The sequence below is a fragment of the Mustela nivalis genome (assembly GCF_964662115.1).
Source record: "Mustela nivalis genome assembly, chromosome: 3".
Classification (NCBI taxonomy): Eukaryota; Metazoa; Chordata; class Mammalia; order Carnivora; family Mustelidae; genus Mustela; species Mustela nivalis.
This window is the reverse complement of record NC_139022.1, coordinates 151,412,649-151,437,840: the sequence shown is the minus strand read 5'-3', so window position 1 is coordinate 151,437,840 and position 25,192 is coordinate 151,412,649. Positions and strand designations below refer to the sequence as shown.

General features: G+C 36.6%; 1 protein-coding gene across 1 annotated transcript in view; it reads right to left on the bottom strand.

The window, feature by feature from the left end:
- The window catches only part of NUP155 (nucleoporin 155), a 66,647-nt gene that overhangs the window by 6,608 nt on the left and 34,847 nt on the right, over window positions 1-25,192 (bottom strand). Inside the window, exons 21-33 of the mRNA XM_082724394.1 lie at window positions 21,722-21,819; window positions 18,727-18,857; window positions 17,164-17,355; window positions 16,365-16,503; window positions 15,507-15,642; window positions 14,677-14,830; window positions 14,365-14,469; window positions 12,936-13,090; window positions 9,294-9,423; window positions 8,046-8,159; window positions 7,201-7,321; window positions 6,225-6,335; window positions 3,426-3,562 (exon numbers count right to left, since the gene is read on the bottom strand). Of these exons, the coding sequence (XP_082580520.1) occupies window positions 3,426-3,562; window positions 6,225-6,335; window positions 7,201-7,321; window positions 8,046-8,159; window positions 9,294-9,423; window positions 12,936-13,090; window positions 14,365-14,469; window positions 14,677-14,830; window positions 15,507-15,642; window positions 16,365-16,503; window positions 17,164-17,355; window positions 18,727-18,857; window positions 21,722-21,819 (1,723 nt within the window). The remainder of the gene's footprint in view (window positions 1-3,425; window positions 3,563-6,224; window positions 6,336-7,200; window positions 7,322-8,045; window positions 8,160-9,293; window positions 9,424-12,935; window positions 13,091-14,364; window positions 14,470-14,676; window positions 14,831-15,506; window positions 15,643-16,364; window positions 16,504-17,163; window positions 17,356-18,726; window positions 18,858-21,721; window positions 21,820-25,192) is intronic.

Sequence of the window (25,192 nt, the reverse complement as noted above, 5' to 3'; positions counted from 1 at the left end):
ACGGAAGGAAAACTTCCAAACTCATTCTGTGAGGCCAGTATTACCTCGATTCCAAAACCAGATAAAGACCCCACTAAAAAGGAGAATTACAGGGAGCTCCAGGATGGCTTAGTGAGTGGAGCACTGGACTCCTGATTTCTGCTCTGGTCATGATCTCAGGGTCATGAGACTGAGCCCCGCGTTGGGCTCCATGCTCAGTGCAGAGTCTGCTTGTCCTTCTCCCACCCCCTCTGGTACACTCTAAAATAAGAAATAAAATAAATTTTTTTAAATGGAGAATTACAGACCAATATCCCTGATGAATATGGATACAAAATTCTCAACCAGGGGCTCCTGGGTGACTCGGTTAATTAAGCAGCCAACTCTTGCTTTTGGTTCAGGTCAGATCTCAGGGTCTCAGAATCAAGCCCTGCATTGGGCTCAGCTCTCAGCTGGGAATTGGCTTGAGGATTCTCTCTCCCTCAGCCCCTCCCCCTGTACACACTCTCCCTCTCTCAAATAAACAAATAATTTTTAAAAAAACCCCAATTCTCAGCAAGATACTAGCTAACTGGATCCAACATTACATTAAAAGTGGGATTTATTCCTGGGCTGCAGGTATGCTTCAATATCCACATATCAATCCATGTGTATACCACATAAATAAAAGGATAAGAACTGTATGATGCTCTGAAGTGCCTGGATGGCTCAGTCACTAAGCGTCTGCCTTTGGCTCAGTTCATAGTCCCAGGGTCCTGGGACTGAGCCCCACATAGGGCTCCCTGCTTGGCGGGAAGCCTGCTAATCCCTCTCCCACTCTCCCTGCTTATGTTCCCTCTCTCGCTGTGTCTTTCTCTATCAAATAAGTAAACAAATAAATAAGAACCATACAATGCTCTACATACAGGCAGAAATAGCATCTGACAAAACACAGCATCCTTTCTTGATAAAAACCCTTAAGAGCGTAGGGATAGAAGGAACATACTTCAATATCATAAAGACCATATACAAGAGACCCACAAGTAATATCATCCTCAATGGGGAAAAACAGAGCTTTTCTGCTATGGTCAGGAATAAGACAGGGATGTCCTCTCTCACCAGTGTTGTCTGATATAGAACTGGAAGTCCTAGCCTCAGTAATCAGACAACAAAAGGAAATAAAAGGCATCCAAATTGGCAAGGAAGAAGTGAAACTTTCACTATTCACAGATGACATGATGCTCTGTGTAGAAAACCCAAAAGACTCCACCAAAAAATTGCTAGAACTGATACAGGAATTCAGCAAAGTTGCAGGGTATAAAAGCAATGCACAGATGTCTGTTGCATTTCTGTACAATAATGAAGCAGCAGAAAGAGAAATCAAGGAATCAATCCCATTTACAATTGCACCAAAACCATAAGCTAGCTAAGAAGAAACCTAACCAAACAGGTAAAGATCTGTACTCTGAAGACCACAGAACACTTATGAAAGAAACTGAAGATGACACAAAAAAATGGAAAAACATTCCATGCTCATGGAATGGAAGAATAAATATTGTTAAAATGTCTGTATTACCCAAGCAATCCACACATTCAATGAAATCCCTATCAAAATAACACCAGCAATTTTCACAGAGCTAGAACAATCCTAAAATTTGTATGGAACTAGAAAAGACCCCATATAGCCAAAGTAATGTTGAAAAAGAAAACCAAAGCTGGAAGCAGCATAATTCTGAACTTGAAGCTCTATTACAAAGCTGTAATTAAGAAGACAGTATGGTACTGGCACAAAAGCAGATATATAGATCAATGGAACAGAACAGAATGCCCAGAAAGGGACCTGTAACTGTATGGTCAACTAATCTTCAACAAAGTAAGAAAAAATATCCAATGGGAAAAAGCCTCTTCAACAAATGGTGCTGGGAAAATTGGACAACAGGCAGATGAAGCTGGACCACTTTCTTACACCATACAATAAATAAATAAATAAATAAAAATCAAAATGGATGAAAGACCAAAATGTGAGACAGGAATCCATCAAAATCCTAGAGAAGACACGTAGCAGTCTCTTTGACCTTGGGCACAGCAACTTCTTATTAGACATGTCTCCAGAGGCAAAGGAAAGAAAACCAAAAATGAACTCCTGGGATTTCATCAAGATAAAAAGCTTCTGCACAGCAAAGGAAACAGTCAACAAAACTAAAAGGCAACTAATAGGAGAAGATACATGGAAAGGACATATGTGATAAAGAATTAGTATCCAAAATGTATAAAGAACTTATCAAAGTCAAGACCCCAAAACAAATAATTCAGTTAAGAAATGGGCAGAAGATATAAGAATGGCTAAAAGACACATGAAAAAATGCTCAACATCACTCATCATCAGGGAAACACAAATCAAAACTGCAATGAGACACCTCCTCACACCTGTCAAGAGGAAACACAGGTTCCTCAAGAGGAAATTTACATGCTCCACAGAATAACATCACAATGCAGTTTTCAAGGATGTTCAAATATTAACCATGACCAGATAAATAATCTAGAAACCACAAAATATTAAATGCTTATTTTATTTTTTTATTTTCTTCTTGTCAGCTGTGATACCTCTTTTGCTTTAAACCTATGCAGACTTAGTCTGATATTATAAATAAAGACTAAACCAGTAAACAATCTTAATTCTCATTCTGGGTAACTAGACATGAGCAGGTTATTTATTTAAAATCTCTACCCTTTTCAGATGCTCATTTCAAGGTTTAAATGAGATATACAAGTGTCTTGTAAAGCACCATATAAATGTTTTGGTGGTGCTATCTTAAGAGACATCATATAGGTCAACAAGGTTTCATTTGGATCTTTTATCATAGGATAAAAATGATAAAATATATAGTCTGATAAGGTTCAATATTATCAGAAAGATTTTTTTTTTAATCGAGAAAGAATTTTTTTAATTGAGGTATAACTGACACATAACATCATATCACTTTCAGTGTACAACATATGAGTTGTTATGGGAATCAGTATGGGAAATGATCACTATACTAAGTCTAGTTACCATGCATCACTATCATAGTTACAAAGTTTTTTTCTTGTGGTGAGGAAGATCTTTGAGCACTGACATTTTAGATGAAGTTATAGAGAATAAATACAGTATTATTTTGTTCTGATAAAACAAAGGGTGATTCTTAATGTAATGGGCTTATTAGCCTATTCCACCAAGAGTAAAGAAAATATGTTTACTAAGAAATATTTGCTTTTTATCATGAAACATGGCAAAACAACTCATTATCAGTTCTAGAAGGTTAAAGTATGATAATTTCTTATATTGAACCAGTGAAGCATGTTTCTGAAGTAATTTTTATCATATGATGAGACACTTTCATAAACATACAACCAAAATATTCTTTTATTTAGAAAATGTTTAACTTTAACTAAATAAATTATTTCATTTTATTTAATATTTTTCTTACCCGTGACTTGAACAAGTGATCATATACTTCTAATAGTCTAGGTAATGGCACTCCAATTTCATTCATTGTCTGTATTACAAAACCTACATCCCAGTTCAAAGTACAAACTTGCTGTTCTAAAAACTGCACAATAAAATCTGGAGAGGGAAAAAGATCAGAAATTAGAATTGTTAACTCTCCCCCTCACCCCAGCTTGAGAAAAAATAGCCAAACATTACGTAAGTTTAAGGTATAGGACATGAAGATGTTATACATATACACACTGTAAAGTGTTTACTCCAGTAAGGTTAGTTAACGCGGTCCTTCACCTCACATAATTACTCTTTTGTTGTTAAAGAACTGTTAAGTCCTGGGGAGCCTGGGTGGCTCAGCTGGTTAACTGGCTACTTTCAGCTCAGCTCATGATCTCAGGGTCCTGAGATTGAGTCCCGCATGGAGCTCCCGGGTCAGTAGGAAGTCCGCTTCTCCCTCTGCCCCTTCCCCATTTGTGCTTGCACTTGTTCTCACTTTCTCTCTCTCAAATAAATAAGATCTTTAAAAAAAGAAAACCAATTAAAAAAAATTTTTTTTTTTTTTACAAAAGTAAGTGATATATCAGAATAGGCAATACAGAGACATAAAGTAGATCAGTAACTGCCTAGGGCTGGAGAGTGGGAAGGTATAGGGAGTGACGGCTATTAGGTACAGGGTTTCCTTTGGGGTGATGAGAATGGTCTAAATTTTTTTTTAAAGATTTTATTTATTTATTTGACAGAGATTACATGTAGGCAGAGTGGCAGGCAGAGAGAGAGAGGAGGAAGCAGGCTCCCTGCTGAGCAGAGAGCCTGATGTGGGACTCGATACCAGAACTCTGGGATCATGACCTGAGCTGAAGGCAGCGGCTTAACCCACTGAGCCACCCAGGAGCCCCGAGAATGGTCTAAATTTAATTGTGGTGATTGGTGTACAACGATGAACATGCTACAAAATTTAAAGCTATTAGAAAAAAACCTACATTTTGCTGAGTTTGGAAAATACAGAAAGGTACAAGAAATAGAGACCATTCACAATCCCACTAATGGAGAGGACCCACTGGTATTTCTTCAGTATCTTGATATATTATATACTCAATTTAACAGTTTTTCAGAAAAGAAGGGTTACTGCATCCTGATTTTAGAAACATGTAATGGGTTTTTTAAGTGCATCCACCCCCTCAGACGTGTAAGTTATTTATTTGATGGTTCTAATTTTGGCCCCATTCTCACTTTTTACTACCTATCATATCACAAATAAGATCGTAATAGTAACAATCCATTCATATTTATGATAGTCAAAATCTGAGAATGACCAAGGTGAATGTCCCCAGGTAAGAAGAATCACTGAAAAGACTGCCACTGACTGAACCTGCAACTACCCTAGAATCTACCATACAAAAATTTTGCATGGATAATCAAATTCCTAAAAACTCTAAACTTGCTCTAGTTTGTAACCCCCGGAGCTTGTTTGACATTGAAAGATGGACAAAAAAAGAAGGAAAAAAAGGCCTCTTCTACCCTAGACATTATTGGGTTCAAAAATTAAAAATCTAAGCCAAAGCAGAAATACTCTTTAAAGAAATTATGTATAGTGTGGCCTTTTTATTATTAAAATTGTTAAGTTTTTATTTTCTCTTTATTTTTCTCATTAATAAATAGCATGGCAGTTTTAAACACTATACTTACAAGAGAAAAGGGTATGATTATAATGACTTGATTTCCTGACATTTCCAGGAAATAAACTGTAAATCAGAGATGGTCTATAAAAAGGGCTCTATCCTCATTAAATAAACAAACAATTTAATGTTATGTTGTGAGCATTTTCCTGGTTCTCACCATTTTTCAAAGACCCTAGGTGCTTAACATCTTACTTTATGGATGTATTTATGTTCATTCTATTCTTGTATTTTTATTTATTTATTTTTTTAAGTAGGCTAAAAGCCCAGCATGGAGCCCAACATGGAGCTTAAACTCATGACTCTGAGATCAAGGCCTGACCTGAGAACAAGAGTTGGACGCTGAATCAAGCGAGTCACTCAGGCACCCTGATTCTACTGTTTTACAACTGAAGAAAAATATTACACATTGGCAAATGGCTAATAATTAGAGTCATATACATAACAATTACAGTAATACAGTTGATTAAGGGGTTCAAAAATTGCATTTTAAACAATTATTTGCTATTTAATTTTTTTAAAGATTTACTTATTTTTCTGAGAAAGAGAAAGAGTGTGAGCAGGGGGAGAGGCACAGGGAGAAAGAGAATTCTCAAGCAGGTTCCCTGCTCAATGGGGACCCCAATGTGAATCAGGGCTCTATCCCAAGACCCTGAGATCATGACCTCAGCTGAAATCAAGAGTCAGCTGCACAACCAACTGAGCCACCCAGGTGCCCCAACTATCTGTTATTTTAAAGAAAAATGTGTCCTCAATATAATAAGAGGAGTTGAAGCAATCACAGATTGCCCATGCAGAAAATCAATCATTTTTCTTTCCTCCTTAAAACTTGTAGAGGGTTACCAACAATATAATCATTACTAAGGTCTGTTAGCACTATCCCCAGATATGGAAACTTGCAAGGTCAAAGAAAGTTCCTTACCTAACTACCAACAAATTCTGTTATCTTTGGAGGTTTTTCTTTCTGGAGAGGTAGAATTACACTACTGAGCTAAACAGCAACAAAGACACAATTCCACTCTGAGGATGATAAATTTTTTCCATGTCAATGAAGAAAATCATCAAAACAAAACAAAACACCCATGATAGCACATAAGATTACTGCTTACCTAAAGGAAAGAAGCGAGGTGTGCCAGCGTAAATTTTGCCCAGGAGCACAACCTTGAGACTGAGGGCATGCATTCTATCTGAGGAGCTCAGCGCCACGCTTTCATTCAATTCTGTAAGAAAAAGACATGCCATGAGAAACCAAACGGCTTTTCATGTGAAATGTTTAAACTGGCTATTTTATTCTATTTCAAGGTAAAAAGTACCCTACTAATGATACTCTAATATAATGAGTAGATACTGTGTTTCTGTTAGTGTCTGAAATACTTTTGATTTAAATAGGTCACAGGTTATGGGATTCTGAGTAAAGTGTCTCAGAATCCTTTATTAAGAAGAACAACCAGGGGCACCTGGGGGGGCTCAGACATCAGGCATCTGCCTTCGGCTCAGGACATGATCCCGGGGTCCTGGGATGGAGCCCCGCACCAGGCTCCCTGCTCATTGGGGAGCCTGCTTCCCGCTCTCCCACTCCCCGTGCTTCTATTCCCTCTCTTGCTGTCTCTCTCTGTCAAATAAGTAAATAAAATCTTTTTTTTTTTTTTAAAGATTTTATTTATTTGACAGAGACAGACATAGTGAGAGAGGGAACACAAGCAGTGGGAGTGGGAGAGGGAGAAGCAGGCTTCCCGCTGAACGGAGAGCCTGATGTGGGGTTCAATCCCAAGGCCCCGGGATCATGACCTGAGCCAAAGGCAGACAACTAATGACTGAGCCACCCAGGTGCCCCTAAATAAAATCTTTAAAAAAAAAAAAAAAAAAAGAAGAACAACCAAAAAATAACTATCCTTTTCTCAGAGTTTTCTCCAATATAAACTGAAGTCATTCTCTACAGGACTACCTCTGCCATATCCAGGTACCCACCACTTAGGTATATTCAATTTTCATAAGCTCTAAATATATGAAAGCCACTAATAGCTTGCATTCCTCTACCAAGTCACTAAATAATGTATGCTAATATACCTGTAAGTGAGCACTTACCTTTCTCGATGATATCTTGCCAAAGTGTCTGCACCAATATAGGGTCTGAATAACCAGCACAATGAATTATTGCAAGTTTACACTCTGCAAGTTTAAACGGGTCAGCAAATTCCCCATAAAGCTGTTGGAGAAAATGCCAACATTATACATACAACCAGGGGTCAAGTGTCAGAAATTTATAGTGATGCACTCCTTGAAAATTTATTAAAAACGACCAAAGATCTTATCCAAAGTTCCTAAAATAGGATATAAAGATGTGATGACATGCAGGTGTTCATAACTCCAGATTAAGAATGGCAAAGGCTTGGTAAAATTAAATAGATTTCAACATGTGTGCCTCCCCGGCCCCCTTGGCTGGCAGGGAGATACTGTAATAACATATCCTTTATAATTAGCACTGTCTAAACCAGGGTTTAAAGAATCCTGGAAACACAAGTCTCAGGGTGCTTCACGGTTCCTGGAGAAATATCCAAGAATTACTGAAAAAGGGACTGCTCTGAAGTATAGAGTGGGAGAGGCTCAGAGAGGTAAGCAAAGATAAGTTACTTCTCCAAGACAAGAAGCAGGGCCATAAAATAAAAGGCAGGAGTTTTAACAAAGATGGTGTGAGGCTGATAAGAGTCTTGATAGAAAATGGCCTGGACAGAGCAAGTTAGCTGTCCCTAAGAGTCAGATACCACAGCAGTGATCTCTCAGCCCAGCAACATGCTCCCCAGGATGGGTTATCTTAATTTTGTGGAGAAAGATTAATCTTTCTCATGAAATGCAAAGTAGAATGCAAATGAAACAAGGAATTTATAGGTATTATGTGACTGCTAGAGGAATTCAACTTGCTTTTTTATTACCTTAGTTATGTCCATTAGCTCAGAATCCAGCTGAGAAATTGCATCCTGTACAGAAGAATGGTGGGAATACTGTCTTTGTAGTGTCTCTTGTATCTGAAGTTGGATCCTAGCAACCTAGTTTGAATTAAAAAAAGCAAGTCTTAAGTTCTTGATGATAAGTCAACAAGTACTTGAAGGAATGATTCCTAGTATCTGACTTTAAATTGGTTAAAGTAAAAAAAAATGTATAAATAACAGCATAGTGACTATAATTAACACTGTATCACATATTTGAAAGTTGCTGAAGAAAATAGATTGTAGAAGTTCTTATCACAAGAAAAAAATTTTGTCATTATGTATATAGTGATAAGAGTTAGATTTATTATGGTGATCATTTTGCAATACCTTAAAATACTGAATCATTACACTGTATACCTGAAACTAATATAATACTATGTCAATTATACCTCAATAAAAAAACTGTACAAATGAAGACTTCTATTGTAACAACCTAGCAGCTCTTCATCACAACCCAAAGATCTCATAGGAAGTATACTATGGCAGAGAGCCTTTGCTGTCACTGTAATACCCATCTCTCCCATGACTGCAGCCAGAAAATGGGTAGACCATATTTTCCAACCTCCTCTGTAGAGAGATATGGCTATAAGACTAAGTTCTCTTCAATGGACTGTAAGTGGCTGTAAAGTATGTCACTTCAGGACTGAGGTCTTTAAGAGAGCTTCTTACATGTGATTTTTTTCTCTTACTCCCTCTGACAGAAGAAAAAGTTAAGGCCATAGGGAACAGCAGAGCCAGAAAATAGAACTTGGGTATTAAAATCAATCAAGTGGAAGAAAGCCAGTGGCCAGTCAGGAACACCAACTCTGGATATTTGTGAATGAGAAATAAGCTTTTGTATTTGCACCATTACATACTCTTAGGTCTCTTAATTAGGGCAGTTTAGCCTACTCTACTTCACGTATCTACTCATTAGTTTCTAGAATAAATGGTAAATGTGATAATCTCCTTTGTGTTGGAACAGTTGGGGAAAAAAAAAAAAAAAAAAAAAACCTTTAGAAATGCCACAGAGAAAAAGCTAATTATAGCAATGTCCTGTGACCCAATAAAAGATGTATGTCTACATATGAAAATAAATACATACAGGCAGAAGACACTAGAATATTAACTGCTACTGACCTGTGAGTTACTAGAGGGAAGAAGGGAAAATGAAATAAATGCAGGCAAAGGTTAAGTATCTTTAGCGCTTACTTCCATTTTTTCTTCTAATTCATGAAGGAATTCACCATCTGCAGCTATCGAGGAAATAGCAGTAGAACTTTTGGCACTAAGAATGGCTCGAGCAATGTACTCTAGTCGCTGCTGAAGTGAAATTTCTGTGCTGGGGGAGAAAAACGTTACTTTTATTTATATGAACTCTTAAGGATCCCATATACAAATATATTAATTATGACACACTATTTTGTACATACCAAATGAGCCATAAAAGCCCATTTGAAACTTGAAAAAACTATTAAAGGAATTCTAATGAAAGAGATCTACAGTTTAAGGCAACAAATAAATGCTTAAGTTTACATCCAAGAAAGTAACTCCTGATTTTTTTTTTAAAAGATTTTATTTATTTGACAGAGAGAGATCACAGTAGACAGAGAGGCAGGCAGAGAGAGAGAGAGAGGGAAGCAGGTTCCCTGCTGAGCAGAGAGCCTGATGCAGGACTTGATCCCAGGACCCTGAGATCATGACCTGAGCTGAAGGCAGCGGCTTAACCCACTGAGCCACCCAGGCGCCCTGTAACTTCTGATTTTAAAACTTTAATTCAGTATATTAAAACTTGGATTCTTCAAAACACTAAAGTAAGGAAAAAGTTCTTTATCACTCCTCATATTCTTCACTTCTCTACCTTAATACGGCTAATACTCTATGTAATCCTCCACAAAGCAAATAGAGTGACCTCTTAAAAACAGAAATCAAATTATATCACATGTCTTCACCTACTCCTTCAACTTCCTCTCCTTTCACCTGCTCCCATGTTCACCATCTCCAACCCCACTGGCTTTCTTTTTTATATCCTAAACATGATAAACTTGAATCTAAACTACCTCTGCAGAGACCATTGTTCCCAAGCTTGGGCCATTTCCTCCACATCTTTTTTTTTTTTTTTTTAAAGATTTTATTTATTTATTTGACAGAGAGAGAGATCACAAGTAGACAGAGAGGCAGGCAGAGAGAGAGAGGGAAGCAGGCTCCCTGCTGAGCAGAGAGCCCGATGTGGGACTTGATCCCAGGACCCCGATATCATGACCCGAGCCGAAGGCAGCGGCTTAACCCACTGAGCCACTCAGGCGCCCCCCTCCACATCTTTAATACTGTACTTTCTTGTCACTTGAGAATCAATTTTCTTTTTAAAAAAATTTTTTTAAAAATATTTTATTTACTTATTTGACAGAGATCACAAATAGGCAGAGAGGCAGGCAGAGAGAGGGGCAAGCAGGCTCCCCACTGAGCAGAAAGCCTGATACGGGGCTCGATCCCAGGACCCTGGGATCATGACCTGAGCTGAAGGCAGAGGCTTAACCCACTGAGCCACCCAGGTGCCCCAAGAATCAATTTTCATAACAATTTGTTTGAGGCCTTCTCTGACCAATCTTAACTAAAGCCGCTCCTTACCCCCACTTCCCAATAGGCCCTTTTTACTATATTATTCTATTTTTATTATTTTTATAGAACCTGAATTTGTTTGTGTCTGCATTCTATACCCACTGGAATGGGAGTTTTTGGGAACAAAGGTGGTATTTGCATTGTTCACTATTCCTTTCTGCATGCCTTGAATATACATCACTGGTGCTCAAAATCTATTTGCTGGCTTGCAGGCTGGCAGGTGTCAGAAAGCCCAAGCATGTATCCACCTCGATGGTTACCACCTTCAGTCCTTTCTAATCCCCCATCACACTTGGTTCTTTGATATTACAGAGTGACTTGGCATTAAAAACAAACCCACTAATTCATTTAGTTGCTGGCAACCTCTCATACTAACCAGTATTAAATGTAACTTTTGATATCCCCATTACTTCCAGTTTGAATCAGGAAAAAACTAACTTTCTTTTACTTTCAGATCAAACTGTCCTTCTGTATAGCTATGGCTCCCATATTTTTCCCCTTCTAAAAAAAAAAGAAAGGGAGGGAAGGAGAAAGGAAGAATTAACTCCTCTCTCCCTTCTATCTTTGAAAGTACTGGTGTAGATGACAGTTACTTAGCACTGACCATCTCTCAGTGCTGCACGTACAGGACTGTTTAGTACATTTAGGACCTGTTTCTAAAAGAGCTTCCCTTTCTTTCCCCTCTCATCTCTAAAAAAAGCCCTCCTTGAACCAAACATATTAAAAGTGGGTAACATTTCCAAATAATTTAAAATACAAATTCTATAGCTGCCAATTTATTTGCTGCAGCCTATATAAGCAAAAAGAGTGTGGTGAGAAAGAGAGCAACATTATAGTTGGAAAAATATTTTATTGCGGAAAAAGAAGGTTAAGCTGAGAGCTAGAGTAGAAGGACAGTGTATCTCACATTAGGAGGAAATTAGGTTATATGTGTTATGTACAAAGTAGATATAGATAATGAGTGTTCTTAAGTTAGAGAATTTGTGAATTTTTTTTTTTTTTAAGATTTTATTTATTTGACAGAGAGAGACAGAAGCAGGGGGAGTGGCACACAGAGGGAGAAGCAGACTCCCTGCTGAGAGAGAAGCCTGATACAGACTCAAACCCAGGACTCCGGGATCATGACCTGAGCCAAGGGTAGACACTGAACAACTGAGTCACCCAGGCATCCCTTCTGAATATGTTATAATAACAATATAACAAGAAAAAAGGTCAATAAATATTAATGGAAGGCCAATTAAGAATAAATACGTACATACTCACACTTGCTATTACAGTCACATCTAGACTATTTAAAGTAGGCTCTATGTCCAACCGTGGGCTTGAACTAATGACCCTGAGATAATAAGAGTCACATGCTCTACTGACTGAGCCAGAAAGGTGCCCCATAAGTTACCATTATGATTAACTTCGTTTAAAAACAACTTTGTTTCCACAACCTCTTCTTCCTAACTTAATTGAGCTCCAGTTTTAAAAATAGAACTTGTGTTATTTTGGCAAAGAAGATTCCAAATGAAAATACAAGGTCAAATTAATGATCTGTCCAAAATTATATTGTTTTTTGATATGATAATCTAACTAGACATTTCAATGCTTTCTTTAATAAGATTCTTAACAATCTTTAACATAAATGCTCAAAACTTTTTTGTAATTTAAACCAACAGTGCAGAGGAAATTAGCCTAGATTTAGTAAAACATTTAAAATTATAAAGCCTTTGAGAGATTTTGTCCTTTCTTTTTTTTTTTTTAAGATTTTATTTATTTATTTGAGAGAGAGACAGTGAGAGAGAGCATGAGCGAGGAGAAGGTCAGAGAGCGAAACAGACTCCCCATGGAGCTGGGAGCCTGATGCAAGACTCGATCCCGGGACTCCGGGACCATGACCTGAGCCGAAGGCAGTCATCCAACCAACTGAGACACCCAGGTGTCCCAGATTTTGTCCTTTCAATTAAGAATACTGATTAACTGTTTAGTAGCAAAGAATCTAAAGACATACTTTAAAGAAGAGATTTAGAAGTTAGTTTGACTAAAGACAACCTTGGGTATTTAGTACCTCCTATACACTATTAAAAAAGAAAAAAAACTGTAAACTGTATGTAAATCCAAGTAAAAGCATAAAAAACTGTACATACTATAACCTGAATAAGGTTTTATTTAATTTCTGAAATCCAGATGTGTCTAGTTATAGGTCAGTTATCAATCATTATTCATAGAAGTAAGAGTATTATACCATACCTATGCATGTCAGCCAATTTGGACAGGACACGAGCAGCATTACTAAAGCTTCTATTCTTTTCATAATACCTCCACAGTAAATCCATATAACGAACTTTGTTTTGATCAACTTTGGCCATTCGGACTAGATGTGGCTCCAGAAATGGAGAAGCAATCTGCAAATTACACAGTCACTCAGAAACTCTCCTGGGCTAGCCGCTTGCTCTTTATGTAGTAACTACAACATCTTTATTTATTTATTTATTAAAAAGATTTTTTATTTATCTATTTGATAGATAGAGGTCACAAGTAGGCAGAGAGGCAGGCAGAGAGAGAGAAGAGGAAGCCGGCTCCCTGCAGAGCAGACAGTCCGATGTGGGGCTCGATCCCAGGACCCTGGGATCACGACCCGAGCCGAAGGCAGTGGCTTAACCCACTGAGCCACCCAGGCACCCCAACTACAACATTTTTAAAACAACTACAGGTATGCCTTGCTTCACAAATACATAAGCAAAATTATAATCTAACAACAGACAGAGGGCAATTTTTTTCATTATACATGATTTTTGTTTTACTAGAGTTAACCAAAGAGTTGCTATGATAGTTGAATTAGGCTAATTAAACTAATTAGCCTAGTTGAATTAGGCTAATTAAACTAGTTGATAGTTGAATTAGGCTAATTAAACTAATCATAATCCAATTACAATTTTTGAATTTTTCTTTTTCTTTTTTTTGAGACAGAGAGAGAGTGAGCATGAGCATGGGTCAGGGGAACCCCAAGCAGGCTCCATTTCACGACCCGAGGATCACAACCTGTGACGAAATCAAGAGTCGAATGCTTAACCGAATGTGCTACCTAGGCATCCCCAGCTACAAATGAAAACACAGCTATTGATTCCTCAAAGACGTCCTTGCCATTGTCAAATGCCACACATTTATTTTACAGAATGAAGAATACTGAGACTTAGGATAGTAAAAAGACATGTATGAAGTCACATACTGAATTAATGGCAGAGGTTATGCCAAGTTTAGGACTCCTAATTCATAATCCAATGATTTTCATCCCACAATATTAGAAAATTAGAGCAATAGTTTATTTTGTCCACCAGGAAAGGATATTACATTACTTGGATTGATGCTAACACATAATGGTAGGTTCAGGATAAGAAAATGAATTTCCTGGTATCTGTGTTTTTTTTTTTTTTTTTTTTTAAGGATTTTATTTATTTGACAGAAAGAGAGCGAGCGAGTGAGCACAAGCTGGGGAGTGACAGGCAGAGGGAGAGGGAGAACAGGATCCCTGCTAAAGCAGGGTGCCCGATGCAGGGCTTGATCCCAGGCTGAGGCAGACACTTAACCAACTGAGCCACCCAGGCGCCCCTCCTTCAACTATATGCATGCTAATTGAAAATACAAGTTAGCAATATTGGAATAAAAAAATATTTTTTACCTGCAATAGCTTATCTGCAAGATCAGCTTGTATTAGCCAATTATAAAGGGCAATACTAAAGAGCTCGTCTTTAGATCGTTGAGATAATTTAAGCATTTGTTCAAACTAAAACAAAACAAAACAAAAAATTAGCAGTTAAAGGCTCTCCTGCTGGACATCATAACCATCAGCCTTATAAAATGCTGAAATCAAGAATCTTTGTAAATGCTTATTTCTAAGATCTACTACCTTTCCTAAGACGAGCTGTCTCCACTATTACACAGAACATCTAAACAATGTATTTTCAGGATAAAAATATGCTATGTCCCTTACATGATGTCCTGCTTCTTCATTACTTAGCATATTGGGATCAGATGACAATACTGGAGGTCCAGGTTTTTTGGGTACACTGGGAGACTGAGGAGCAGCCTTACTTTGGTTTACCAATTCTTGAAGCGTATCTGTAATACACTTATAACTGTTTAATCTGAAAAAGAACAGAAAAGGAGCAAATGCATTGTTTAATTAGATAGCAACTGACTAATCTAATTTAAATACACAATAATATGAAGACTATTTTGGGGACTAGCTATATGTACACACACAAATATATGTGGTATTAAAAATAATATAAATCGTATACTTTTTCTATGTTTGAGAAACGTCATAACCATAAAAGGGTGACGTTATAAAAATTAATGTATTAATAAAAAACATGTTTTAGATAGGTTATATATTTCCTTTATGGACACACTTTTTTTCTTAACAGTCACTACTAATTTGTGAACATTTAAAAATCATCCCATAAAATAAAATACTAATCATCACCCAGAACCAGAAATTAGGTAGGGGAGAGATGGTTCCAAATAAGTTATTGCATTTAAAGCTGACATTAGTACAGTGTTATAAAAACCATAGAGGCAAGTTCAAAAACTTTTATAAGTCCTTAAGAATTTCAACCAGAGTAAAAGTTAACCCCTAAGGCAAGAATTATAATCCTAATTTAGGCCTGTGATAAAACAAAACATTTTTAAGTGAAAGCATAATTCATTCTTATAAGTGTTGTACTTAGAATATTGTTTTCCTAATATAATCAATCAAACTGTACACCAAGGAAAGTCTGTATCCAAAAAGTTGACAAGCCACTAGGGTGATAAACTTGCCTTTCTTGGAAAGCCTGCAGTCCCACGATGTCTTCTTCTGGTTCTCCATGTTTATAGAAATGAAGTCCAAGACCCTGAGGATCTTTTTTTTCTGCAGCAGTAAGAGATAGTTCCACTACACCCTCATAAAAACGGACTAATGGGAAAGGAAAAGGACAAAGAGATAAGGCTTATTAAGCTGGATGTGTTTTTCCTTAGCTGGTTTATAAAAGTACTGATCAAGGTTTCTATGTTTCTACTGTATGCTAGTCACCTTAATGACACAATCATATATATGGTGAATCTACCGAAGAACAAGGTACCAACATGCCTAAAAGGCAGCTATTAAGTGTATTTTCTTTATTGGAAAAATGTTTTTCCAAAGTTAGAATAACAAAAGGGAAGATTTCTGTTCCTTGATGGGAAAAAAAAATTAGCATTCAAAACAGTATCTGTGCTAACAGTTACTATTTTTACATTGCGCTAGGTTTGATTTAAAGTAATTTAGGGGTGCCTGGGTAGCTCAGTGGGTTAAAGCCTCTGCCTTCAGCTCACGTCATGATCCCAGGGTCCTGGGATCGAGCCCTGCATCAGGCTCTCTGCTCAGCATGCCTCTCTGCCTAGTTGTGATCTCTGTCTGTCAAATAAATAAAATCTTTAAAAAAAAAAAAAGTTATCTATTTCAAGATATAAAAAGAACATTATAGTTTTTGCAGAGGCCAGCCATCAAACACTAAAACACAAGGCATGAGTTTCCCAAGTCCTATCACTTGGGGAAGTGTTACTTATGTTAAGAGGCTTTTTATCAGTAGCTTAAAATAAAACAGTCATTTGTCCCCTGAGTTAAGAAAAAGATGTAAAGAACATTTTGTTTCTCACCTTGTCTATACTGAGCACAAACACTGGAAAGGTCCACTTGATTGCTAATTTTCTGATACTCCTTTAAGGATTCTCTTAACATTCTTTCCTTTTCAATCTTATTCTGAACTTGTCGGGAACGCTGGAGGAGTTCATTCGCCTAGATTAGAGATGACAAGAACTTAAAAAGACATAAAATCCAGCACATAGACAATATTACCAACATAAGTCTTGGTCTATGTCTCAATTAACATCCGGTTTATTATCAGAAAAAATAAAAACAACTCTACAAACTTATCTTCTTAATTTTAGGCAGAAAAATTTTTGACCAAAAAAATCTTAGCTACTTTTTAACTCCTCTCACAAATATTTTAAGCAAGATAGCTTTTGACTGGTAAATCTCTTGCCTAGTGAATACATTATTGGTCAGCAGGCAGTCCATATGATACTGATTTAAATTATTTTTACCTGTAAGAAAGGATCAATAAAAATTGCCCAATCAACTCTTATTACAGACTTAAAGTTTTAGTAATTTTTAATTTCTAAGGAGATACGTGTTTAACCATTTAAAAAAATATGGTCTAGAAATGTTATATTCTTTATGAAAAACTTCAATATACAAGGATTTTAAGAAATGATGTATTCCAACTCCTTTCATCATATAGATAGAGACTCTGGAGGCCAAGAGAGAGGTTAGGAGACCCACCCAAGAGACGTCATATGTTAAGTAAAAGATGGTTTCTGATTCCAGTTCTATTGTGCTTTTCATACTATGAAACCCTCTTTAAGAGACATTGAAAGAGCTGATAAAGCATCATACCTTAGAACAAATTGCATCATCAGTGCTATACAGAAGTGGGCAGATATCCTGTAAGTGTAAACTAATGCCATCAACAGCAGCATTATCTCTGATGTAGCAGTTGATAAGAGAAGCGATTAATGCCCCAGTCAGTTCCTTGTCCCTGATTACCAGATCTTTAAAGGTGGTGATTTTCAGCTGCTCTTGAAATTCCTAGGAGTATAATACAAAGTCCTTTTTTTCTACCAAAAATACAGAAATATCCTATTTCTACCCACAACAAAATTTCTTTAGCAATTTAAAATAAAAAATTAAAAGACTCTATAGTTCAAAAGAGAAAATATGCTAAACTATACAGATTAACACATTTTTGCAAACTTCCATAGAATCATACAGAATTGTTAAAGAACCCACAGTATGACCAGTCGAAATCTCTCAATTTACAAGTGAGAGAAGTAAAATGTAGGCAGAACCAAAATTAGAGCCAGGTTTCCTGATTTTAGTCATAACCAGAAAGAATAATCACTTAGCTACATTAAAAGATTTTGGGTTTAGAGGGTGCCTGAGAGTGGCTCAGTTGGTTAAGCATCTGACTCTTGATTTCAGCTCAGGTCCTACAAATGGACCTTGAGAGCTCGTTTGGAGGTTCTAGCAGGGACACTCAACTATTTGTATACCCTTGACCAAAGAATGGTCTACCTCTATCAAGGAAGATCATCCTCTTCGAGCACAAAGCTTTGGAAGGAATGCACATGGAGAGGTGAGGGAGAAAGGGAACACCCGCTTAACCAGTCAGCTGAGTCAACATGATCAAAGGGCATGACAGATTCACATCACACCTTTCCTTAGAGAACATAGTACACAGGAATGAAATGACACGATATCTAGGATCATCTTTAAAGTAATTTGGTAAAGAAAAAGAGAATAGATTAATGAAAGTTGATAAAATCTTGAAAATGCGGAATGCAAGTGTATATGAAGATTATAATGTAGTATTTACTCTATTTTTGTATATGTTTAGAAATATTCACAATAGGAATACATTCCCCCCAGTGGCCTAACATTTAAGTGAATGCAAACTGCCATCATACTTAAAAAGGATTCAAATGAGGACAGCAAGAGAAATCTGACTCATTCATTTCTCAAATGGTAAACCTTTTTAAAAGTAAGAATATTTAAGTCATTAGACTCTGAAATTACAGGCAAAAATTTTGTGGATGTATCTGTATGCATTCTTTGAGGGTGGGAAGAAAGAGTTTTGATCAAATTCCCAAAGGGATCTGAAATCCAAATAACGGTTACAACCTACTGTATAAAAAAATACTTTTCGTAAAGATTTCATTCATATACCATAATAAAATTCTCACATACTGTAAAAACTTGTGGTTTTGACAAAGTGGATCCCTCAAGTTTTCATGATTTAGTGCAATTTTCCATTAAGCAGATACTAACTTCATCATACCACCTAAATGCTTCTCCCCGAAAGTCTCCTCTCAAACCCAAGTGTAAGATTAAAGCTAACTCAAAAGAAAACAAACTAAGCACAGAATTAACAATATGATCTTAAAGGAAAAGAAATCCTACCTTCTGAAGTTCTCCTACAATGACAGTGAACTGATGTTCACAAAGAAGCTTCCATAAAGCCAGAGCCTGGTATGATTTTCGAACCAACTGCTGGATTGCCTGAAGTGAAACCTTTTCACTCAGTTGAGCCTCTAATTACAAAACACAACTGATGAAGTTTTATACAATGACATAGGTTGTTTTGTTTTAAATAAAACAACATTTTGCTTTCAATAAGAACAACTATAGTTAAGGCTGAAATCCTCACTGGTTTCCCCACATCACAGCCAACCATGATCATGACTTGTTGAAGTCATCCTTTCAAGTCATTATATGTATATGTGGTTCTATGTGTCTGCGTGTGTACACATAAAACAAAAACTGCTGTTTTTAAACCATTTACACCACTTTTTCCACCCAGCTGTATTTTAATAAGTATTTAATATTAATCTTAATATTCTAATATATATTACTGGATATTCCATCATGTAAGTATACCACAATTAGGTCCATTTTCCACCTTAAGGACATTTATACTATCTCCCATGCTTTGCTACTAAAACAATAATGCAATAAACATCCTTAAGAAAGGACTCCTGAAAAGCACCATCAGATTTCTCTAGGACTATGTTCCTCAAACCGTGGATTAAATAAATTGGTGAAAATAAATAAATAAATAAGTGGGCAAGTCATGAAATCAATTCGGTCAGTCATGACAGCTACCTCCCCCCCTTTAAAAAGGAAAGAAAATTGGAGTGCCTGGCTGGCTCAGTCAGTAGACCATGCAACACTTGATCTCAGGGCTTTAAGTTCAAGACCCACACTGGGCATGGAGCCTACTTAAAAAAAAGAAAAGGAAATAAAATAAAAAAGGAAAATATTAGAGTGTAAAACAGGTAGTTATTTCCTATAATTTTGTTTCAGTTATGTATATATGCTTTCAAACATTAAGGTCATAACATAAAATGTATTTCTTACCATAAGAAAAAAAGTCTGATAAAGACTGCTATATGATGTATCCTTAGAAGTGAAACTGCTGGGCTTCAATATATATGCATTTTCAGCTTTTATAGGCTATGATCAAACTGCTCCCTAAAGTAGTCGTTTCAGTGTACATGTGCCAGCAATCTGAACCCTCCTTTTGTTTTAATCCTTACCAATGCTTGGTATTGTCAGGCTTAAGATTTTACTGAAGTACCAACAGCAGTAATGAAATAATGTTTATGAAACAGTAAACGAAAAACTAGATTTAGCAGGAAGGGACAAGATTAAATGGCTGGGTCTTAATTAGCAAGGATCTATCAGCCTGAAATGGCTCAAACAGAACACAAAAATTCTTTTAAAAAACCAAATGGCAGGCAAAATTTAAGCAATGATTTATTATTATTCCAAACTATTTCTGGAGTAATTGATGATTCTACGTTTTCCATTACCTTGCTCCTTCCTTGTTACTATTTATAACAGAAAAACAACAACAACAACAACAACAACAAAAACAAAAAAGAAATCCCAAAACCAACCAAAAATTTGATTCACATTTTTAACTTTATAAAAAGGTGTGCCACTAATCATTAGGAAAATGCAAATCAAAAACCACAATGAGATACCACATTGTAACCACTAGGATGGAGATTATAAAAAGAGAAAAATAACTGGTGAAGATGTGAAGAAATTGAAATGCTTGTGCACTACTAGCAGAAATGTAAAATGGTGCACAGAGAATAGTATGGCAGTTTTTCAAAAATTAAAAAACGGACTACCATATGATCCAGCAATTCCATTTCTGGGTACATAACAAAAAAACAAAGCAAGGGCTCAAATTTATATTTGTACAACACGTTCATAGCAGAATTATTCACAATACCTCTAAGGTGGAAGCAACCCAAGTGCTCAAAAACCCAAGCTTTTTTTCTGGTTTCAAGATACAATGCCCTAAACCCAGTATTCAGTGTTTGTTCTGCAGTGAGCCTTTATGGAGGCAGCACGCACCCTGCCAAACCCCTTTCCCAGAAACCACACACATCACCTCAGCAACAAGCTGCCACAACTTTGAAATGTGTCTGTGGAATTCTATGCTTTATCTCTAAATGTGTCCTAAGGTTGGCTGCGCTCAGTTGGAAGAGCATGTGACTTGATCTCATCAGGTTCGTGAGTTCAAGCCCCACAATGGGCACAGAGATTACTAAAAAAGGTAAACTTAAAAAAAAAAAAAAGAAAGAAAAGAAAAAGAAAAAGTATCCTAAGGAACAGAAAAGTCTAAGAAAGGTTATTTTTTGGGGTCTGGGAATGCTCAAAAATTTTTCCATATAATTTAATGGTAACTGCTTCCTAACTTTATGCCACCATTCTGGCTTATGAAAGGTTTCATAGGAACACTACTTTCAGATAGCAGGGGGGAGACCTCTGTAGACATACAATGGAATAATACTGTCTTAAAAAAGAAAGGAAATTCAGACGTATGCCTCAACATGGATGAACTCTGAAGACATATGCTAGCTGAAAAGAGCCAGAGGCAAAGGGGGTCCCTGTGTAATTCCACTTATATGAAGTATATTGGGTAGTCAAATTCAGACCAAAAAAACCAAACGAATGGTTGACAGTAGTAGGGGCTGGGATGGTGTGGGAAATGGGGAGTTACTGTTTTGGTACAGAGTTTTTTAAGAAGATGAAAAAAGTTTTGGAGATGGATAGTAGTGACATTTGCACAACCAAGTGAATGTGGATAAAACTATAGTCTATTTTATGATTTAAAAACTTATTTTAAAAAAGATTATCATGTTTCTTGTAAAAGAAAGGAAAAAACTTAATGGGCTGAAAGTTATGGAAATATATGAAAGCCATACAGTCCCACTTTTCTTAACCACACTGTTATTTGAATAAAAAATATGTGTTATCAAAAACCAGATCTTATTAAGGGAGGTTCACTGTTTTCTATTCAATCCACCGTTTCCTACTTGATGAATAAAACTCTTTGTGGGGGTCATGTACAGTCAACTGATCAGAAGGAATAACTTACCATGAAACTTCCTTTGCAGCTCCTGTTGCATCTGCTGGGTACTTCCATTTTCAGGACGCATGAATCCTATCAGCCTCTGCTGCACTTTGGCAGTTGTACTGAAACAAATTTCAGAATGCGTATTTGTGTTTTTGACAGCTTTACTGAGATATGAATCATACATCATACAATTCAACCATTTAAAGTACACAATTTAGTTTTTCAAAATACATTCACAGGGTTGTGCAACTATCACCACAATCTGATTTTAGAACATTTTCACCCACTCTCTATTAGCAGTCAATCCCTATCTCTCCACCCCTACCCTAAGTAACTGCTAGCCTACTTTTGTCTAAGTTTGCCTATTCTGAATATTTAATATAAATGAGGTGGGATACATTGTTAATATTCTTTTCCTCTACAGAATAGTGAAGTAGTAGAATAGTAAAGCAAATAAATGATGATTTAAAAATGGATCATTTTGGGCGCCTGGGTGGCTCAGTGGGTTGGGCCGCTGCCTTCGGCTCGGGTCATGGTCTCAGGGTCCTGGGATCGAGTCCCGCATCGGGCTCTCTGCTCAGCGGGGAGCCTGTTTCCCTCTATCTCTCTCTGCCTGCCTCTCTGCCTACTTGTGATCTCTGTCTGTCAAATAAATAAATAAAATCTTAAAAAAAAAAAAAATAAAAAATAAAAATGGATCATTTTAACTTCCTGGATGCTTCAAGTTTCAATTATTTGGTTATTGTGATGTCCATTTTTATTCAGAAAGGCTAGATAAGTGGTTGCTTCTTTCTCTTTATCCGCCAATTTAAAAGTAATGAATTGGTTTCTAGCATCCTTCAAAGATGAGCAACATTTTGGTTTCAAGTTACATAATAAAATCTCCCTTTTCCATGTGTAGTTTTATGAGTTTTGACAGATGCATAGTGTCATATAAATACCACCACAATCAAGATACAGAACAGTTCCGTCATGCCTCAAATTCTCTTGTGCTGTTTCTTGTATCCAAATCCTCTTCCCACCCCTAAGCCTGGCCACCACTCATCTCTTCTTTACCCCATAAGTTTTTTGTGTTTTATTTTAGATTTTATTTATTTCTTTGACAGAGAAAGGAAATGAGAAAGCACAAGCAGGGAGAGTGGCAGAGGGAGAGGAAGAAGCAGGCTCCCCGATGAGCAGAGAGCCCAATGCGGAGCTCCATCCCAGAACTCTGAGACCATGATCTGAGTCCAAGGCAGATGCTTAACCTGGCGTCCCCACCCCTAGGTGCCCCTACCCCTACAGTTTTTGCCTTTTCCAGTATGTAATATAAATCTATTCTGGCTTCTTTTCTATAGCATCATATATTTGACAGTCATCCATGTTGCTGTATATTATCAGCTCTCTGGAGAATGTCTGTCTTGTTGTTTGTTTTAGCAGGTAATCGATCGCATGAAATCTGGTATTCACATTTTAAGTGCTAACTCATGAAAAATGGAAAATAAAAAAAATGAAAACTAAAAAATAATGGCCAGGAAAAAAATGTATCAGAGAAATTGAATAGATGCTATTTAAAAAAAAAAAAAAAAAAAGATTTTATTTATTTATTTTTTTGAGGGGAAGAGAGAGTGAGCAAGCAAGAGCACAAAAGCAGGGGAATGGAGAAGCAGACTCCTTGCTGAGCAGGCGGCCTGATGCAGGACTAGATCCCAGAACCCCAGGTTCATAATCTGAGCCGAAGGCAGCCATTCAACCGAGAGAGCCACCCAGGTGTTCCTAAACAGATGCTATTTAAAACATACTTGGGGCCCCTGGTGGGGCAGTTGCTTAAACGCCAGACTCTCGATTTTAGCGTAGGCCATGATATCAGGGTTGTGGGATCAAGCCCAGCATCAGGCTCCACGCTCACTGCAGAATCTGCTTAAGACAATCTCTCTCTCTCTCACTCTCCTATGCCCCTGCCCAACAAAGTAAATAAGTAAATCTTAAAAAAAAAAAAATATATATATATATGTATATATATATATTCAATGATTGAGAACATCAGCTCTAGGAATTCTGTAATCTAGAGAACCACCACCACAACAAATGGAAGTAAGGAAATTATGGAAAAAAAGAGAAGAAACTGAGGCTAGATCCAGGAGAGTTAATAGGATTTTCCCAAGAGAAGGGAACTAATCAGATAGTATAATAATAATAAAAAAAATAACAGAAGAAAATTCACCAAGGCTTAAGTCTAGTTCTAAATGCTTACTGAGAAAGTTTAGTTAATACGCACCGAAAAAAGACATACTAAAGACATGGTGAAATTGCTAAGTTTTTAGTAATAAAGACAAAGGCATAAAAACCTTCGAAGCTAACACAAGTCATTACAGAGAAACGAGAATCAGAAAGGCAATGTATTCTTCCTCTGCAATATTAAAGTGTAGGAAGAAAATGGAACAAACTGTAAATGAAAATCTGAGAGAAAATGACTATGACCTTACAATCCATATCCATTAGGCAATAAAAAGGGAAGAAGTACTGATTTATGTTGCAACCTGGACCTCGAACATGAACCTTAAAATAATGCTAAGCAAAAAAAGCTAGATTCTAAAGACCACAAATTATATAATCCCATTTGTACGAAATGTCAACAATAGGCCAATTTGTAGATAGAATAGATTAATAAAGTGTTTGAGGCTAAGGGTGGAAATGAATGCAAATGGACAAAAGAAATGTCTTTGATTTGAAGAAAATGTTCCCAAAATGGATTATGATGATGGTTGCACAATTCTATATATTTACTAAAATTTGCAGAATCAAACATTTAAAATAAGTGAATCTTGTGGCATATAAATTACATCCTAAGAAGCTATTAACAAATACTCAGTGAAACTAACGTTGCAGGCATGAAGGGTTGGTTGAAATGAGAAAATCTGTTAATAAAAGGAAAATATATCATCTCTGCAAAATGCAGACATTTGACAAATTCCAATACTCACTTTATATGAAAACTCAATAAAACAGAAATAGATGAATACTTTCTTAGTATGATGAACTATCTACGTAGGCACAATCTTTAATGCGGAAACACTGTAAGCTTTCTCACTGAAGTCAGGAGCAGGACCCAGATGCCCACTGTATTTCCACTACCATTTAACACGGTGTTGGAAATATCAGCCTATATAGACAGGAAAAAGCAACCAGAGCTAGAAAAAAAAGGTAAAATTATCTCTATTTGTAGATGACAGGACTACATATCTGAAAAACCCAAAACACTCAATGAAAAAAGTACTAACTGAAGAGAAATTAGTAAAGTAGCAGGGTATTAAATTAACAGACAACTTCAGTTATAACTGTAAACTTCAATGAACTGCTAAGAAACTATTAACATAAGAATATAATGTTAAAAAAAAAAAAGAAAAAGAAAAAATACCTTACAACTAAAATTTCAGATAATTTCCAAGAAGGATACTGGTGGAGGGTAGGGGAAAAAGGAGTAATAATAGTTCTGTCCAATTACTAATGCTG